Consider the following 20543-nt stretch of genomic DNA (forward strand, 5'->3'; position numbering starts at 1 on the left):
TTGTCTTGAGCACAAGATTTATTCAAGGCTCGAAGAATGTAAAGGCAGACATTCTCAGCAGGAGAGGACAAGTCCTCTCCACAGAGTGGACATTACATCCTCAAATATGCAAGAAGCTTTGGGGGATTTGGGGATGTGTCCTCAGTTGGATCTCTTCGCCACAAACAAGACAGCTCGTCTACCACTGTATTGCTCCCCAGTTCCAGACGAGGAGGCGTTTACAGTGGATGCCATGCTTCTGGACTGGTCAAATCTGGATCTGTATGCCTTTCCACCTTTCAAAAATGCTAAGATTAGTTCTGGCAAAAGTTCAGAGGTCATCAGAACGTCAGGATGACTCTGATAGCCCCCTTTTGGCCGGCCAGGGAATGGTTTCCGGATCTACTACTGCTGTTGACGGACTTTCCGAGAGAGTTACCGTTAAGGAAGGATCTACTCAGACAGCCCCACTTTCTGAGGTTCCATCACAACTTGTCCGCTCTTCGACTAGTCGCCTTCAGACTGTCGAGCATCTCCTCAGAAAGAGAGGATTTTCAAAGAGAGCTTCAAGGGCTATTGCTAGACCCAGAAGAGAATCCTCTGATCGAGTGTACCAAGCTAATGGGTCCAATTCAGAGCTTGGTGCAAAGAAGAAGGAATTTCGTCTTCTAAGACCTCTATAGCTCAGTTAGCTAACTTCCTTCTTTTTCTTCGTAGAGAAGAAGAAGCTTTCTACCCAGACGATTAGGGGTTATAGAGCTATGTTGTCTTCTGTGTTCAGACATCGAGGATTAGACATTTCTAATAATCAAGACCTCTCAGACCTGATTCGTTCCTTTGATACGACCAAGACAAAGGAGTCAAGAACAGTAGCTTGGAACCTAGGATGTAGTTCTTAAATGGCTGATGTCAGATAGATTCGAACCGATCTCCTCTAGTTCTTTTAGAGATCTGACCAGGAAGACCCTTTTTCTTTGTGCTTTAGCATCAGCTAGAAGAATCAGTGAGCTGCATGCTATTGATAAGAGAGTGGATTCGCTAAGGCAATGCCATTTGCTCATCAATGCTGGGGTTTTGGCTAAGAATGAAAATCCCTCACGTCCTTGGCCTCGTTCTTTCTCTATAAAGAACATTTCGGAGTTAGTGGGGCCTAATGAGCCTGAATGTCTTCTCTGTCCAGTGAGAGCACTTAGACATTATGTGCAAAGGACCAAAGGTATAAGAGGTAAGAGTGATAACCTGTGGTCAGTGAAAGATCCTTCTCGTCCTCTTTCTAAAAATGCGCTCTCCTTCTTTTTAAGGAGTTGATTTCTGAGGCACACGGACAATGTCAGGACTCAGATATCAAAGTGTTTAAAAGTCAAAGCTCATGAAATTAGAGCAGTGTCTACGTCTATGGCCTTTAGACGTAATCTGCTCTTTGAAAGACATTATTAAATCTACATATTGGAGAAGCAATTCTGTCTTCGCATCTCATTATCTGACAGATTTGCAAACCACATATGAAAATTGCAGTACATTGGGGCCATTCATTGTGACTGACACGGTATTGGGTGAGGGAGAGAAGGATGTATCCCATCCTCACTAACTTTTCTCCTTGATTATGTTTTTTGTATTTTTAAGGTTGTCTGAAGATACAGGGAGTTTTTTGAGTAACTTTCAGTCTTTTAATGTCTGGTGTATTTCTTAAACGGTTGTGGTGATCCCTCGTTTTTCATTGTATTTTGTGGTGATTTGTACTGCGCCCTGAGCAGGGGCATTATAGTCTTGTCCGTTACGGTCACGTCCTCAACGGCAAGTACTTATTATTGTGTCCGACGCACGGATCCATATATCCTGTCGGTACAATAAAGGCCAGCAGACTACAGAGGCAGTAACCACTGAGTCAGCGGTCTTTAAAGGTAAGGAACCTATATCTTCGGATAATTCCAACAGTTATTTTAGCTGCCATTGTCCCACCACCTAAATGTGTCAATCAGCTATATGTAACCACCGGGGTAAGTTATATAAGTGAAACTTTATATTATTATAAAAATGTCATATTACTACACAAAATAATTTCTTGTAGTTATTACCCTTAAACTGTAAACCTTATTTTCAATAAATGACCTCTGTATTACATGTCCAGTACTTTATTATGGATCCATCAGACATTACTTTTCATAGCATGTAAACAATATCATCTTAAGTAAGATACAAAGGTGCCCCGTTAAGGGCAACTATGAGTTACACAACCTGTTGGGCAGCCACCACAGGACCCAGGGAAAACTTGTCCATAGATCTGTAGGCAACATCCTTAAGATACAAGGAGGTGAACGTGGACTGGCATAACCAAGTACCAGCGCTCAGCACTCTATGTACAGCCAAGTTCTTTCTGAAAGCCAGAGAGGGATCAATACCCCTAACGTCATGTGCTCTAGCCTGCACAGACGTGGTGATGGAATCATCAAGAGTCAAGTATGCCTGTCTGATGGCTTCCCGTATCCAAAAAGATATAGTATTCTTAGACACCTCTTTCTTTGTACGGCCTGTACTAACAAAAAGTCTGCGGCAGCCTGGTCTAAGGTGCCGAGTCCTTTTAAGATAGTAACGCAGGGCCCGGACAGGGCACAACAAAAGCTCTGAGCATCACCATCCACAAAGTCAGTCATTGATTGAATGGAAAACGAAGTGAACCTGTCATCATGCACAGAGGGATTTTGGGTCTTGGCCACGAATTCCGGGACAAATTCGAAGGAAGCTGACTTCCAACCCCTGGTGTGCTTCACCTCATAACTCAGACCGTGGAGCTCTCCTACCCTTTTGGAAGATGCCAAAGCCAAAAGGAAAACTGTCTTGTGTCAGGTTCTAGTCAGATGAGCGACGCAAGGGCTCATATGGACTCTTAGTTAAGCTATTAAGAACCAAGGAAACATCCCACATTGGAGACTTGAGCTCTCTAGGCGAACTTGACTGCTCAAACCCCTTAACTAGCAGGGAAAGTTCCCAGGAAGAGGAGACGTCGATACCCTTCAGGCATAACACCAAACTCAGTGCCGCCCTGTAGCCTCTAAAAGCAGACACAGACAAACGTTTCTCGTCTCTGAGGAAGGTTAAGAAGTCTGCTATTCACTGAATAGAGGTCGCGAGTGGAGAAAAACCCTGTTTACGACACCAATCACAGTAGACTGCCCATTTGCCTTGGTAAACTGCGGAGGTTGACTTCCTAAGACTGCTGGACATGTGTCCAGCTGATTTCTGAGGAAAGCCTCTCTCTCGGAGGAGATAGTTGATAGCCTCCAACCATGAAGAGACAGGGATTCTACTGACTGGTGGAATCTCCCTCGGAATCTCTGACAACGACGACAGCAGATCTGGAAATCATTCCGCCTGAGGCCACAGAGGGGGCTACCAAAGTCATCCTGAGACCCTGTGAAACCAACAGCCTGTTCAGAACCTGACAGATCAAACAAAACAGAGGGAAGGCATACACCTCCAGGTTGTCCCAGGGATGCTGGAATGCGTCTTCTGCCAATGCTAAGGGATCTAGGACCACTGAATAGAACACCTCCAGCTTCCAGTTGTAGCGTGTCGCGTAAAGGTCCAGCATGGGTCTCCCCCAAATCTGGAAAAGCTTGTCTGCCACCACTTGATGAAGGAACCACTCTGTGCCTAGGATCTGATCCCGGCGACTGAGTTTGTCTGCGACCACGTTCCATTTCCCAAGGATATACCTGGCTGAGAGCTCTACCGAATTGCTGATTGCCCACTGGTGAAGCTCGACAGTCAAGGCATGAAGTTGCTGAGAAACTAGGCTTCCCTGTTTGTTCATGTAGGCTACCACCGTGGTGTCGTCCGACATGAGAACGACAGAGTGACCCTCTACCATCCCCCAAAACTCCTTCAGACCCAGGAAAGCTGCCTTCAACTCCAAAGACGTTGATATGCTGCTGCTTGTCCTCCAAACCCCAAACACCTGAAGCGATGAGGCCACCTAAGTGCGCGCCCCAACCTGCAAGGGAGGCGTCCGAGAACAGAAGGAAGTCCGGAGGGAGAGAACACATAGGGACGCCCTTCAATAGATTCTGGTCGTCCAACCACCAACGAAGGTCTTCTCTCACTTCCAAAGACAGTGGGACCATAAACAGGGGAGAGTCCCCCGCCGGAGACCAGAATTCCCCCAGTCTCCATTGCAGAGACCGAAGATGAAGACGCCCAGGAGGGACCAGCTTCTCCAGGGAAGATAGCACTCCCAGAAGAACCTGCCACTGATGAACTGACTGATGCGACTTTGAGGGGAAGTTGCGCGCCACAGACCACAACTTCTCTAATCTCTGATCCGACGGGAAAACTCTTGCCACTGTCGTATCGATGACCATGCCCAGGTAGAGAATCCTTTGAGTGGGTACGATGTTCGACTTTTCCTGGTTGACTAATACGCCAAGGTCCAGACAGAACTGGAGAAGACGATCCCTGTCTTGCAGCAGCTTCTCCCTGGAAACTGCCAAGACCAACCAATCATTGAGGTACCTCAGCAAACGGATCCCCTGAGCATGGGCCCAACTTGACACAAGAGAGAAGACCCTTGTGAACACTTGAGGGGCTGTCGTCAGCCCGAAGCACAAGACTTTGAACTCGAAGATCTTGTCCACCAGAGAGAAGCGAAGGAACTTCCTGGACGTGGGATGAACAGGGATTTGGAAGTATGCATCCTTCAAGTCTATCGACAGCATGAAGTTGCCGTCCCTCACGGCTGCCAACACCGAGCGCGGGGTCTCCATCTTGAACCGTGTCTTCCTGATGAAGTGATTCAAGGTGGATAACTCTATCACAGGCCTCCATCCTCCCGATGCCTTGGGCACCAAGATGATGTGACTGTAAAACCCAGGGGATGGACACACTACTTCCTCTATCACATCTTTGTCCAGCATTTTCTGTACTTCCTACCGAAGAGCTAAGAACTTCAGAGAATCTGGGGGATATGTCTTCCTGAGCGGCAGCTTGTCCGATAGAGGAGGAGAGAAGTCGAATGGCAACAGGTACCCCACCCAAAGGACATCTACCACCCACTTCTCCGCCCCGTAACTCTGCCACTTGGCCCAATGGCCAGCCAGTCATCCCCCCACCCGTGGCGCAGGAGAGGAAGAAGCGCCCAACCTACCAACGGCCCCCTTGACCTCTGTCCCTGGGGCCTCTTCTCGGTTTAAAGGAACGAGAGCAAAAGGGGCGTTGATCTTGAAACTTGGGCTGTGTCGAACGGGAAGGCCCTGCCAAACTCGAGGTCCTCGATGGCCTACCAGGCTATGATCTCCTCAACTGCTGCTGGACCGGGGGGAGGAGGAGGGGCCGGACGTCTCTGAGGGCGGGACTGATTTAGACACGGCTTGGTGTACCAGTCGGTCCTTGGTGTCAGCCCTACGTTGGTCAATCGCATTTTCGAGTTCTGTCCGTGGAAACAAAAATTGAGACTCCAACAGATCACTGTTCCTCAAGGCCAGCAAAGACTCGGTGTCGAGCGACCTCTCCATCCTAGACAAAGCCGTGTCCCTCCTAACCAGAAGAAGATTAGCCCATAAATTGGCACTGAGGTGAGCCAAATAAGAAAACGCCTTGCCCCCGGACTGCAATAGACTGGCAAGCGAGGCGGCACTCGCCAACCCATCAGGGGACCTGTCAGAAGCTATCTTGGCAATCACCACAGACCAGAGGTCCAGCCAAGAAACCGTCTGCAAATGGAGGCCGCCATAGATTCCAAAGCTAAGGCGTCTTGCGGAGATAAGGACGGAGCCACTGACCTCACCTGTTCCAAAGTCAAACCCGGCTTCAGGCGAATGACATCTGGGTTAAGGTGGCGTGACGACAAAAAAGCAGAGCTCGTAGCATAGTACTTCCTATAACTTGTGAGAGGTGGGGTAGTAGTTTGGTAGAGCCTCTAGAGCGAAGTGAACCGTCCCAGTCAGAAACAGAGGTGTTAACCTTCTGCAAGACCGACTGAATGTGCCCCGACAATGGCAGCTGAAGAGATGATTTGGGGTCCTGAGTAGCTCCCACCAAGGCTTCCAAGCAAGAAGGAGTGTAAGACAACAGAGCCTGAGTCCTACTTTCCAAATTGTTGAACCCACGAATGAGATTAACAACTTCCAAAAAGGAAGACAGAAACTCCTGCGTGTCCCCCTCCTCCTGCTCTGGCACCGGTGACCGATGACGAGAAGGATGTGTAGGCTCTTCTAACACGCCTTCTTCACCAAAATTCACAGAAGGGTTAGCATCCAAACAGTCTGAAACCCCTACGAACCTATCTGGGCTGGGCCCAAGCGTCAGCCTCCGAGGAGGACCCACTGTAACACTAGGCACATCACTTACCTCAACAGGTGACTCCAGACGTCCAGGAACGGACACGGGCGTGGCGGCCATACGTACGTGAGATGGGGGGGGGGAAACTCGTGCACTCGAGATTGACGGAGAATCCCTTATAGTCGAAGTCTTGGAAGCACCAGTTAAAGAGGCAGGCAAACACTCCGGCTGCACCACCTCTGTGCTCACTACCTTCGACCTCTTGACAGGCGCCTTCAGATCTTTATGGCGACGAATAGGCCTAGGAGAAGAAGGAGCACTAACATCACGTTCACGGGCAGGAGAGGTTGCAACATGCTCGTGATGTGCAAGGACGGAAGGGGGGAGTGGGGTGGTTGCACGTTCAAGATTCGGCGGCGAAGCAACCCCTGCAGAACACAAATCACTAACACTGCCCAAAACCACAGCACTCTAGAAAATACGTTCGCGTTGTTCCTCCCTCGACGGTGAAGGAAGGGCAAAGTCCTTAGCCTTCCCACGCTTAATACGCCGACGAGGCGTAGAGGGGGAAGAGGGAGAGGAAGACAGCACTAGCTTCTTATGAGTACTCTTCTCGGAAGGCGGGGACGAAGCAACGCGTTTCCTACCAGTCCTCCCAACCGACAAGGCAGCCTACTTCACATCCAATACAGAGTCCAGCCTCTGAAGACTTCCTGGCATATGATCTCGGACTGATGTGCCAGAGAAGGCTCCAAAGACAAGGAAGGGAGATGTTGCAAACTGGGCGGCAGTGATGACATCGCGGCTAAGTGAGGTGGATCGGAGGAGGCAACTGGAAGATACATCATCGATGGAAGTGATGTTACAAGCGTTGGTGACATCATGGCTTCCCCTCTGTGTGAGGGGGAAAGAGACCCCACTGGAGGAGGAATACACAAAGATGGACCCCGTGACGTCATCAACGGGGCTGACGCCGCAGCGTCACTCCGATACAAAGCGACGGACGACACCGTCGGAGCAATACAAGATGGCCGACTGCTCCCACCCGCGGAGATGAGGCCGGGAGGAGGGGGGATGACCTGGCTGGATTGGGAAGGGGGGGTGCGAGCCTCCACAAAATGCGCTAGCAACCCCACTAAGGACGGGGTACCCCCTAGCCCAAGTGTCTTCCTTATCACCACCATTTTGGACGCCTCCGACTCTGGAAGAGAAAGAATGATGAAAAAACCTCACCCTTCTCGGGAACCGAAAAAGCTCCCGAGGAAGAGGGGGCTACATTACAAAAAATACCCTGGCGACCTCCCAATACTTCCATCGACGAATCAATGGAAGAAAAGGAAGGAGATGCAGGGACAACGCTACTATGGGGGTTGACTACTGGGGAAGACGAAACATCGGGAATAGGAGCAAAGCCCTCCCAAGTAGGAAGAGTGGAGACTATTAGATGTTCCCTCTTGACATAAAACTTCCTCCGTACAAGGATTCGTAATCGTACAAAAATTCGAACGACACCTACAGCATGTGATGTGAAGGTCTGTCTCTGACGAAGCCAAAAAACGAGAACACGGGAACCCAGGAACTCCGGGGCACATACACTGACGCCGAGAAGGAGCAGAAGAATCCATAACACCAGGTAAAAACACACACACAGTAAAAGAAACGAAACGGGCAATGAACCGGGAAAAGGCAAGAGAGGAAAAACTCAACTCTTGCCCAGGCGGTTAAGAAAAGACTGGCGTAGATGATCGCGTTTGACCACTCTTCACCCGATCTACGCATGCGTTGCCAGATATCACAAGATTCCTTGCTTTCATCTGCTTTTTAACCAGATCCAGCTGGGCGCTAGAAATTATCCTATTGTTGAGACCGAGGGTTTGTTCGCGAATGAACAACTGTCCTTTTTTGCTAGCACTTTCCATTCATTTAAGTCTATTCATTTAAGTCTATATTACTATTTTGACAACTTTTTTTCAATAATTGTATGGCTGAAATAATTTGTTTTTAATTTTTAATAATTGTATGGCTGAACAAATGTAACCTTTAATGCATGCTAGGAATAGCAAGTCATCGTTGCCAATTTAGTAGAACCTGATATATACACGAATACCTTTACAAACTGTTTCCATGAATTCTAGATGTCATAGTGATGCAATAATAATATATATTATGTATATATATATATATATATATATATATATATATATATATATATATATATTATATTATATCACATTAAATTCACTTATTTCCATGGTTTTGTGTAAGTCTTATCCCAGCACTCATTTGAACAATATTTGAGTATATATGTAATGTTTATTGATATTACTTAGGATTGTAGTTGTAATCAGCGCAATAAAACAACATTTTGTTGCCTACTATATTAGTGAAAGTATGAGACGTCTTATTTCTAGGGGTCATGGTCTGAACTGAAATGCATTTTTACATTATAATTGGTGGTTTTATCATCACTGTCCACAACTGAAACTCCACAGTGCTTATTTGATAGTAATTTTACACATTTCGTTCTTAATTCACTCCAAATTTCACTTAAAATACATGAGAGTTCGTTTACTGCAAAGCCATGGCAGGAATAATTTTTCAGCCTTGTTCATCTGGCAGCCAGAATTCACAAGTCGAGCAACAATGCTTTAGTGAATTGTTTATAACAAAAAATTTTTTATTTAGCTAGTGCTAGCACTTTTCATTTATTTAAGTCTATATTACTATTTTGACTCTTGATACAAACGCCGATGCCTTTACAAACTGTTTCCATGAATTCTAGATGTCATAGTAATAATGATAAAATTGCTATAATATTTGGTAAAACTTCAGAAGCATGCAGCACTGGATATTTAAAAAAAATAATCACCTATATAGAAAGACCATGTGAAAAGCTATATAAAAAGTATACAAGTCATTATATGAGATTGAAAGAGGTGGAATTGAGTTTATCAGTTTTTACCTCAAATTTTTCCCAAGTTGGAAAAGACATTTTCCTATGCGGTAATGTTTACTTTTAATGAGCCATGTAACTACTAAAATCCGCAGAGAAATGAGTACACTATGACATCCTTTACAAGTTTGGCCAATCACAGTTTCATTTTATGACACCTCAGAAACTTTGGTCAATGGCGAGGGTGTTCGAAAATTTTCTCAGCGCAAGAATACATTATCCTATCAATAATATTTCAGTTCCTTCTTAGACATGGAGCCGGTAGCCAGCACTTCTTCTGAGCAGTATTTATGAGATAAAATTCCAGATCCTGTTGATGAAATTCCAGCATCTTGTAGTCTTATTTTATTTATGGTAATTTTTGTCTAGTGTACTCTGAAAATACAAGAAAAACTAGTGGATTTGTGCCAGAGACATAGTGCCCTTGAGGGGGCGAAAGCCCTCCGCTAGGCCTAGGTAGGGGTGCAGTGCCCTAGGTTAGGTTAGAAGGTTGTCTTAGGTTAGTATGTAGTGCCCAGCAAATCACTTTTCTCCTGCTCTTCCCGCCCGAAAACCCCGGTTCCCCCTGGAGGCCCCTATAATTGTAGTAGTAGGTTTAGGGTTACATTATATGTGTAAGAGTAAGTGATAGTTTCTTGTTTTTAAAGTTTCCTCATGTTTCTACGCATTCTGCAACACCAATCTGGTGGTTTCTTGTGTTTTTTTTCGTTAAACTTTAAAAAACTGGTGCGGTATGCTTCTGGAGTTTTAGCATTCACTTATCTCCATGATTTTGTGTAAGTTTTATCCCAAGTTTGGAGGGTAAGTATTAACCTATTGCCAACAGTGATAAAAATTGTTCACTGCAAAACCTATGAAATTTGTGTCAGGAATCTGGTTACTTTTACAACAACAAATATTCTAAAATGAATTAGCATGTATGCGTAATAAATTTATACAATTCATAACCTTATTCTCGTGTTTAACTAATTATTTAATTGCTATACTATCTAGCATACTCTTCTTCTCCTTCCCAAACAATTGCCATGTTTACCCGTCCACAAGCGTATACGCCATCGTCATTTAAGATTGTTGGAAGAAAGTGTCTCAGCGTCTATGGGTACGAGTGGTGTGAGGATTTAGCACAGGAAATGGGAAGATTGTTTACACAAGTGACTCCACAAACATAGAGATGGTGTCAATCTTCTAGATGTTATACATGTTTTAAGTACAAATTTCAAAAGCGTCATGGAGGTAAGTTAACACTGCGCATGGTTAGACTTTCATTAACTTCTGTTTAGCCTAATACGAAATTATGGCCTTAATTTCTTACTTGGGAGAAAACACTAAGAGAGGAAAGTAGAGGTCTCAGAGTGTTGCTTCCACAGAGGTTGGCTTGTGACTAACCTTAACTTAGCTTACTACTGGCAGTGCTAAATATATTTTTTAGGAAAGTGCCCGCGCTGCCACACAGGTGGCCGCCTGGCCACACATCGATGTTTTACCCTACTTCAAGAGGAAAGTAGAGGTCTTGAGGTGTTGCTTCCACGGAGGTTGACTTATGACTGACGTTAATTCAGGATACTAGAAGTGCTAAAGTTATTTTTTGGGAAAGTGACCGCGACACAGTAAAGGTGTCCGCCTGTCAGCACAACAGTGCTTTACCCTAGGAGGCTACCTAGCTACAAACTAAACGCTACTTTACTTACTAGCTAGCTACCTACTAGGTAGTACCTAGGGTAGTAGTAGGGTAGAACACCATGGCAGGCCAACCCTCATCACGGTGGACGGGTCTTATTCACTCGATATTTAATTGGTGAAACAAGAATACAATTGCAACTCTAAGCATACCATTTAAAAGTTTTGTCAACATAATTGTGAATAGTATGAAAAGCCCCCATACGAACTTAAAAATAAGCATGTGCAGCCTTCTTTTGTAAAAGATATGTTTTCAAGGCAGTTTTGAAATCCAATATGGCGGCTACGTTTTGCATGGAAGGTTCTCATCAGTGACGGCCACCATCTTTCCCCAGCCTTCCCAGCACTCATTTGAACAATGTTAGCGTATATATGTAACGTTTATTGATCTTACTCAAGATTGCAGTTGTAATCAGCACAATAAAACAACATTTTGTTGCCTATATTAGTGAAAGTATGAAACTTGTTATTCCCGGGGTTATGGTTGGAACTGAATTCATTCTTACCTTGTAATCGGTGGTTTTTATCCTTACTGCCATCACAACTGAAACTCCACAGTGCTTATTTGATTGTAATTATACACATTTTGGTCTTAATTCACTCCACAGTGCACTTGAACCACGCTGTGGTCCTGGTCCTAAGCACTCACTCCCCCCCCCCCCCCCCGCAAACACAGTTACGAGCAGCAGACGACAACACTGATTATGAGAATGCAAAGCTTTATTCCCTTTAATTGTTTACTTTACTCAATATTTAGTTTAACTCTACTTCAAAATGTTTATTTAATTCATGTCCATTATCCCTTTTTGGCAACCAAATTAACCCCCAAAAATTACAAATGTTTCGGATGTATACTTACGAGCAGACGACGTGAGGAAAAATGACTCATCGTTGCCAATCTAGTAGAGCGTCACACATACGCCGATGCATTTACAAACTGTTTCGATGAATTCTAGTTGTCATAGTAATGCAGTAATGATAAAATTGCTGTAATATGTACGTATATATAATTAACCAAATACATACGCTAATTTCACTTATTTCCCCGGTTTTGTGTAAGTCTTATACCTAGTTTGGAGGGTAAACACATACCACTTGACAACACTGATAAACAATTGAAGAGCGCAAAACGCCGCAAAGAATACCGTAGTCCCCTTGAATAAGTGCTGGTAAGAGGTTGGTTTACGATTGTTGTGATGAAAGTGCCCCAGCGTCTATGGGTACAAGTGGTGTGCAGATTTAGCACAGGAAATGGGAAGTTTGTTGACACAAGCGACTATGTAAACATCAAGATGGCGTCAATCTTCGAAACATTTTTAGTTGTAAGTAAAAATTTCTAAAGCGTTTTGGTGAGATTTCCACTGCCGTAGCCACCCTTTTCACTACCCTCTGTTTATCTTAAAATTTGCCCTTAATTTCTAACTTTGGAGAAAATACTTACTTCGAAAGGAGAGTAGAGGTCTTTAGCTCCGTTTCTCACCAACAAGAAGTCGCGACTGATGCCCATCTCCGGTGTCAGGACGCGTTATAATGTACTTTTTCGGAGGGTGGCAAGCGTTGATTGTAGGTGGCCTGTTTGGCCTGCCGTGGTGATTTACCCTAATAATCACAGGAAAAATATTATTTCCAGTTCCTTTCTACATCGTAAAAGGGTCGCTTTGGCCAGGCATCGACTTAGAAATATGGTACACTCGGTTATTGAATGAACGGCCTACCTAAACTTGCTCTACTAGGTAGGTACTAGTACTATAGTATATATACCTAATACTAGCTAGCACTAGGTACCTATGCTAGGTAGTAGGAACATGAGAATCAAGCTACCTAGCATTCATATGCCTAGTTTCAAACATATAATACTTCCTAACCTGTCTCAGATACAATAAAGTATGATTTAATAAGCATTATCACAGTCATTTTAATCTCACAGGCGTAATTCTACTTCCAAATTACATATTTTGCAAAGAAAACCAACAAAATATCGCAGTACATACTCTGATAGCGACACCATTTTTGTTGATACTGTGTCCGTAACGTTGTCTGTTGACAACATAAAAATGTCATTTACTTCTCTCATTCAGAATTTCATACAAATTTCAATTACTTTATCATATAATTTACCAAGAAATATAAACATACTCCGCTCAATCAAATGATCCAGGAAGGAAAAATCGTAAATATAAAATAAAGTCAATAAATTAATTCAAAGGATTCTGACACGCGAAGAACTAGTGTGTTGGTTCCTTCATAACTAGTCGGAACTCTAATACTTGCGTTGCAATAATAATATTGAAATCGGCGATATCACATGGAAAATAAGAAGCTTATTTGTTATTTTAACATTATGGGCTCTCTCTCTCTCTCTCTCTCTCTCTCTCTCTCTCTCTCTCTCTCTCTCTCTCTCTCTCTCTCTCTCTCTCTCTCTCTCTCTCTCTCTCTCTCTCTCTCTCTCTCTCTCTCTCTCTCTCTCTCTCTGTAGCTATATGTTATATGCCACAAGTAGTCGAATATGGAATTCACTATATCTTTAGAATAACTAACATCAAGGCGAATACTTCATATCTAAAATGATTAGCTTGGCCGAGGTTGGAACTCATATGACTATTAGAGTTGCTAATTGCTATATAACATAAACTGCCTTAATAAAGCATTAATCCCAAAAATCGACCTAAAAAATCACATAGTACCAATCCTCGTCGAGTTATGCTTTATGCAATTCCCTTCGAGTGTAAATAGTGAATTCAATATCAGTTGGCCATTCGGAAATATTTGTCATGTGCTAACACACACACACACACACACACACACACACACACCACACACACACACACACACATATATATATATATATATATATATATATATATATATATTATATATATAATATACGAATTGTAAAATTTCTCGTCATCTGTATAAACACATTGATACCTATATAAACCACCCAGACCATCGTCAGATAAATGAAAAACATTGAAGCATGAATTTGTATGGGGTATAGAGAAAATAAAAGAAGTGGTGTAGTAGGTAAATGTTTCACTGACGTTCCTGGATTTGAAAGGCTCCATGGGTTCGTGTCCGGGTCCAGGTAAGTCTATTATCGAGAAAAAATTCCCCTTCGGTTAAGCATATATGAAAATATATTAATTCCGAGGTAGAGCGAATTAGATATTAAAGGACATTGTAGCTCGATATGAATCACGGAAATGTGATTGCTGCTCCTCTATATCTAGATTTTATACTGAAGTCTTGGGTAGGTCTGGTCATTAGTTCTTCCTCCTCCACTCTATCAGATTGTTGGGCACTGGGTTTTCTGTCCTTTACCATAGACACAATTATTGTGACCTTTTTTAGAAAGTAAAGTTAACATTTAAGTTTTTATCTTTTTAAATTTTTAAATGTTAATGTCATTTATAATATTTTTAATTAACATGTTTTAGTTTTACAGACTGATGATGCAAGGAGTTTGTGTGCGGAACGTTTCTCTTTGTAATAAACCAATAAACCAGGGTTTTAAGATATTTTTATGGACCCTACTGTTCACTGATATAAGAGCTCATCTAGAACACCACACACACACACACACACACACACACACACACACACATATATATATATATATATATATATATATATATATATATATATATATATATATATATATATATATATATATATATATATATGTGTGTGTGTGTGTGTGTGTGTGTGTGTGTCAGTTTGTCTGCTAAATAAATGACGTTGAGTCGAAAGATCTTGCAGAAAATCCATTGTTTATCTTTCATTCGAGGCTTAAATCTTTATTTACACACACACACACACACACACACACACACATATATATATATATATATATATATATATATATATATATATATATATATGTGTGTGTGTGTGTGTGTGTGTGTGTGTGTGTGTTGTGTGTGTAAATAAAGGTTTAAGCCTCGAATGAAAGATAAACAATGGATTTTCTGCAAGATCTTTCGACTCAACGTCATTTATTTAGCAGACAAACTGACATACATGAGAAACTAAGAGTACAAGGAAGGGTTGTATAAGTGATAAGGATTATGAGGATATTAGTACCTAGAATCCAACACACCTGGAGAATGAGTAACCTTTCCAAACAAGCATAAACATGGGTACAATTTAAGAACAAAAAGATTAAGTCCAACTGCTCAAACACAGGTACAAGATAACTAAAGGATTATACAGGGAGGCAGCTGACCACATTCAGATCTTTGGTAAACAAAAATTTATTCACAAAACATATTAAACATACATATACAAAGAAAATATCTATAAGGCAACTAATTTGTATTCAAGTCTGTGCCTTTGAGGTCATTCTTAGACATGTTACATATACAAGGGTCTAAATGAAACAGGCTACGACTAATATTAGAATTACAATGGGAAGTAAGTTGTATAGTGGCAGATCCTAAAAGATTTTGTGATAAGGAAACTCGACAGAAAACTCAAAAATGTTATTAATAGCAGTGATTGGACTAATTGTGCACGTCAAGATTGTGTTGTAAACCTATCAAGTGAATAAATAAGTGAAAATGTTGTGAGTGTGCTTGGATATGGTTTATCTTTCTTTATAACGAGTCGGCCTTCTGCTTTAATGATTGTGTCATCCCTAAGTAAATTTGAAGAATATTGTGATCTTCCTCAAAATCATGTTGACATAATTAAAGGTATTATTTACGGAGCTGCCAATGTTAAGCATGAAAGTTACTTCTCTGCTCGCTATAAGAAAAGTTTGACCGATCTTAAAAAGGACAATACTATCCACTTTAAAAAAGCTGATAAGTCAAATAGTATAGTAATTTTAGATAAAGCTGACTACATATCACGTATGCAAGCCCTACTTGATGATGATGTGACCTAAAAAAAACTAACCAAAAATCCCCTTGATCAAGTCATAAAAAACTTTTATAGCACAATGAAAAAATCCTTAAAGATAAAACAGAACTGCTAAGCAAATTGTCAGTTAAAATTCCTTTGCTACCTTACCTGTACAGATTAGTCAAAACACGAAGAAAATAATCCTATGCGGCCTATTATCAGTACTGTTGGTTCATTTTCACATAAACTTTCGAAACATATCACTAAGATCTTGTCCCCGTTACTTGGAACCATCTCCGATTCTCATACATTATATAGTTCTCGAGATTTAGTTGATAAATTAAACAAAATTACTCTTTGCCCCACTGATAGATTCGTTAGTTTTGATATATGATCTCTTTTTACTAAAGTCCCTACAGGCTCTATTTTAGAATATCTTAGTAATGAGCTAACTCAGCTTGAATTACCTCTACCTGTAAGTCACATTATTCCACTCACTAGGTTGTGCATTTATGAATGTAAGTTTATATTCATTGATGAATTTTATCAACAAATATTTGGCATGGTAATGGGCAACCCTTTATCACCATTCCTCTCAAATTTGTATATGGAATTCTTTGAAAAACGCTATTTACCTAATATAACTTATATTCCTTTAAATTGGTATAGATATGTTGATGATATTTTAGCTGTTCTGCCTGCTGGTATTGATGTAAATGATTTACTCTCTAAATTAAATACCCAGGTGCCATCGATTAAGTTTACTTTAGAATTGGGAAAGACAATTGCCTCCCTTTCTTAGATGTTTTGATACATAGAGAACCATTTCAATGTAGGAAACCAACCAACAACTTAACTTATGTTCATTTCTATTCAGGCCACCAGCTTAACATCTAAATATAAATTTTTCCTTCTATGTTTTTATGAGCATTGCGTATTGTCAGTCCCCAATATTTGGATCAAGAAATTGAATACATAAAAAATAGGGAAATATTTATGCCATCCTTCACATATATTAGATATTTGCTATAATAAAGCCCACAAAAAGTTTTATAGTGTAAGTAACACGGAGAAAGAAAATTATAAGAACATTCTCAGTTTGGCTTATTTTAACTGATTTGAAGCCATTAAATCATTGTTAAAATCCTATAAGATCAACTCTGTTTTTTCCTATAATAACACACTAAAAGGAATATTAATAAAAAATGGCCCCAGGGAAAGTGACAACATAATATATAAAATTCCATGTATGGACTGCCCCTCCTTTTTATCTCGACCAATCGAGCAAGGGCTTAGAAGTAAGATTTAAACAGCATAAACATTCTGTCAAAACTGGGCTAACATCTAATGCAATATTCATTCATTTAAATGAAAACAACCACCGGATAAATTGGATTGGTAGTTCAGTAATTGCAAGTTTAAAAGATGTCTCTTCACGAAATCTTTTAGAATTTGCCATCATACAACTTACTTCCCATTGTAATTTTAATATTAGTCGTGGCCTGTTTCATTTAGCCCCTTGTATTTGTAACATGCTTAAGAATGACTTCAAAGCTATAATCACAGACTTAAATACAAATTAGTTGCCTTATAGATATTTTCTTTGTATATGTATGTTTAATATGTTTTGTGAATAAATTTTTGTTTACCAAAGATCTGAATGTGGTCAGCTGCCGCCCTATATAATCCTTTAATTGTCTTGTCCCTGTGTCTGAGCAGTTGGACTTACTCTTTTTGTTCTTAAAATGTGCCCATGCTTATGCTTGTTTGGAAAGGTTACTCATTCTCCAGATGTGTTAGATTCTATGTACTGATCTCCCTATAATCCCTATCTATCACTTATACGACCCTTCCTTGTACTCTCAGTTTCTCATGTATGACAGTTTGTCTGCTAAGTAAAGGACGTTGGGTCGAAAGATCTTGCAGATAATCCATTGTTTATCTTTCCTTAGTGGTTTATACCTTTATTTATGCATTTATCACGTGATTCAGTTATACATACACACACAGACACACAGACACAGACACACACACACACACACACATATATATATATATATATATATATATATATATATATATATATATATATAATATATATATATATGTATATATACATACATACATATATATATATATATATATATATATATATAAACCATTGTCAGTTTCTTGTTAATAAGCTGACCGATAATAAATTTCCAATATGAGCAAGTAGTTTAATTCTTACTATCCGTAAGTATAATATCTACAGTAAGTTGGTTTGCTTGATTAAGTTTTCTAACATCTCAAGTTTATTATTCTTCCATTTTATATATATATATATATATATATATATATATATATATATATATATATATCGTATTATATTAAAGGTACATCATGTATTCTAAATAGTTACAATGCAGTAGTGGATAAGACAGTGGTAGTTTAATTATGTAAAAATTTAATACTGAAAAAAATAATCCTAATAATTTGATGCATATAGTTTATTTTACATTTGTAATAATATTTTATTTGTTTGTTTAATAATTTTACGTCACAGGCACTGTAACCATTTGAGAACTGTCCTTCTGTACCAAGTGCACTTAAAGAAAGGTAGTACAAGAAATTTAAATCCAAGCATTTTAATTCCTCTAGTATATGCTGGCCATCATTGGCTTCACCTGTATGTATGTGAAAAAGTTTACTTTAAATTGCCATCCAAATTCCAGGTCTATACGCATAACATCTGACTTGTGATTTAGTTTACTAAGTAAAATAAATTACTTGGCCTCTTGCATTTTCCCTTATTGTATACGTATATATATATATATATATATATATATATATATATATATATATATATATATATATATATGAGCCTTATCACATCACCGTAAGTCATACATATGCATTTAGCTACAAATTTTTTAGTTGATAATAATTTTGTTGGCTCACGGGTGCAAACTTATAAACTAAGAAATCAGGACGTACAGTAAAGTGCTCTACCCACGCAGCTAGTTCATAGTTTGCGCCCGTGAGCTGACAAAATTATTATTAACTAAAAAAATTCACCTTCGGTTAGCATATATGAAAATATATTGATTCCGAGGTAGAGTGAATTAGATATTAAAGGCCATTTGTAGCTTAATGCACACACACACACACACACACACACACACACACACACACACACACACACACATATATATATATATATATATATATATATATATATATATATATATATATATATATATATGTGTGTGTGTGTGTGTGTGTGTGTGTGTGTATCAATACTTCAGGGGTTACCATGATACATCTAGTAGAAGGCCATAATTTATTTATTATAAAAAACGTTTCGCACACAAATCCCGGTGCATCATCAGTCTGTAAACAATAGAAGTAATTACATTATAAAAAGGAATCCACAAAATCTAAGCTGGTCAAAAATTAGTAGTTTAAAAAGCAAAGCAGAAATTAAAAAGTTAAAAAAAAATTTAAACACGTAAGAAGAGAGAGAGAACCAAGACATCCACTATCCAAGGCTAAAGACGAAGAAGGAATGGCAAAACCTGACGTCCCAAACAAAAAGTCGGTTATGCCAAATACAGAGGCGAAGCCGTGGTGTTATTGTTTAAAGAGGGAACTAGTCTTTCAATAAATAATGACTCCAGAGTAGTTTGATGATCTGGGTCCTATGTATATCCAATAATGTAATTACATTTATTATTTACAAACTAATGATGCACCGGGATTTGTGTGCGAAACGTTTTTTATAATAAATAAATTATGGCCAGCTACTAGATGTATCATAGTAAACCCTTAATCATTGCTATCCTCGCCGACTGGAGACTATATATATATATATATATATTATATATATATATATATATATATATAATATATATATATATATATATATATATATATATATATATATATAATATATATATATATATATATAATAGTCTCCAGTCGGCGAGGATAGCAGTGATTAAGGGTTTACCATGATACACACACACACACACACACACACACACACACACACACATATATATATATATATATTATATATATATATATCTATATATATATATATATATATATATAATATATATATTATATCCCTGTCGGCGAGGATAGCAGTGATTAAGGGTTTTACCATGATACACACACCACACACACACACACACAACACACACACCACACACACACACACACAATATATATATATATATATATATATATATATATATATAGATATATATATATATGTGTGTGTGTGTGTGTGTGTGCGTGTGTGTGTGTGTGTGAATCAATACTTCAGGGGTTACCATGATATTCCATATCACTAATAATGATAATGAATTTAGTAAATTTTCAACAAATCACATACGCAATATATATATATATATATATATATAATATATATATTATATATATAGGAATGGTAATGTTTTGTTTATTGTATTCATATATTCATATTACTAATAATGATAATGAATTTAGTAAATTTTCAACAAATCACGCGCGAACATATATATATATATATATATATATATATATATATAATATATATATATATATATATATATATATATATATATTGCGTGGGTGATTTGTTGAAAATTTACCAAATTCATTATCATTATTAGTGATATGAATATATAAATGTAATAAACGAAACATTACCATTCTGTAGGTTGGTCTCCAGTTTGTTTACATCTTGTGAGCAGCTGATCGTCGTAATTCTATACGGCATCACAATTTAACAATTTTCTCTGAAATTAAATTTTAGTAGTCTATTTGGTATCTGATCTTATAAATACGC

At 39.5% G+C, this 20543-nt stretch overlaps 1 protein-coding gene across 1 annotated transcript in view; it reads right to left on the reverse strand.

Moving 5' to 3' along the window:
* The window catches only part of LOC135216021 (puff-specific protein Bx42-like), an 89318-nt gene extending 76288 nt beyond the window's left edge, over window positions 1-13030 (reverse strand). The window contains exon 1 of the mRNA XM_064250957.1: window positions 12874-13030. Within this exon, the coding sequence (XP_064107027.1) occupies window positions 12874-12956 (83 nt within the window). The 5' untranslated portion in view covers window positions 12957-13030. The remainder of the gene's footprint in view (window positions 1-12873) is intronic.
* Window positions 13031-20543: the final 7513 nt, after the last annotated feature.

Source organism: Macrobrachium nipponense, chromosome 6, assembly GCF_015104395.2.
Source record: "Macrobrachium nipponense isolate FS-2020 chromosome 6, ASM1510439v2, whole genome shotgun sequence".
NCBI lineage: Eukaryota > Metazoa > Arthropoda > Malacostraca > Decapoda > Palaemonidae > Macrobrachium > Macrobrachium nipponense.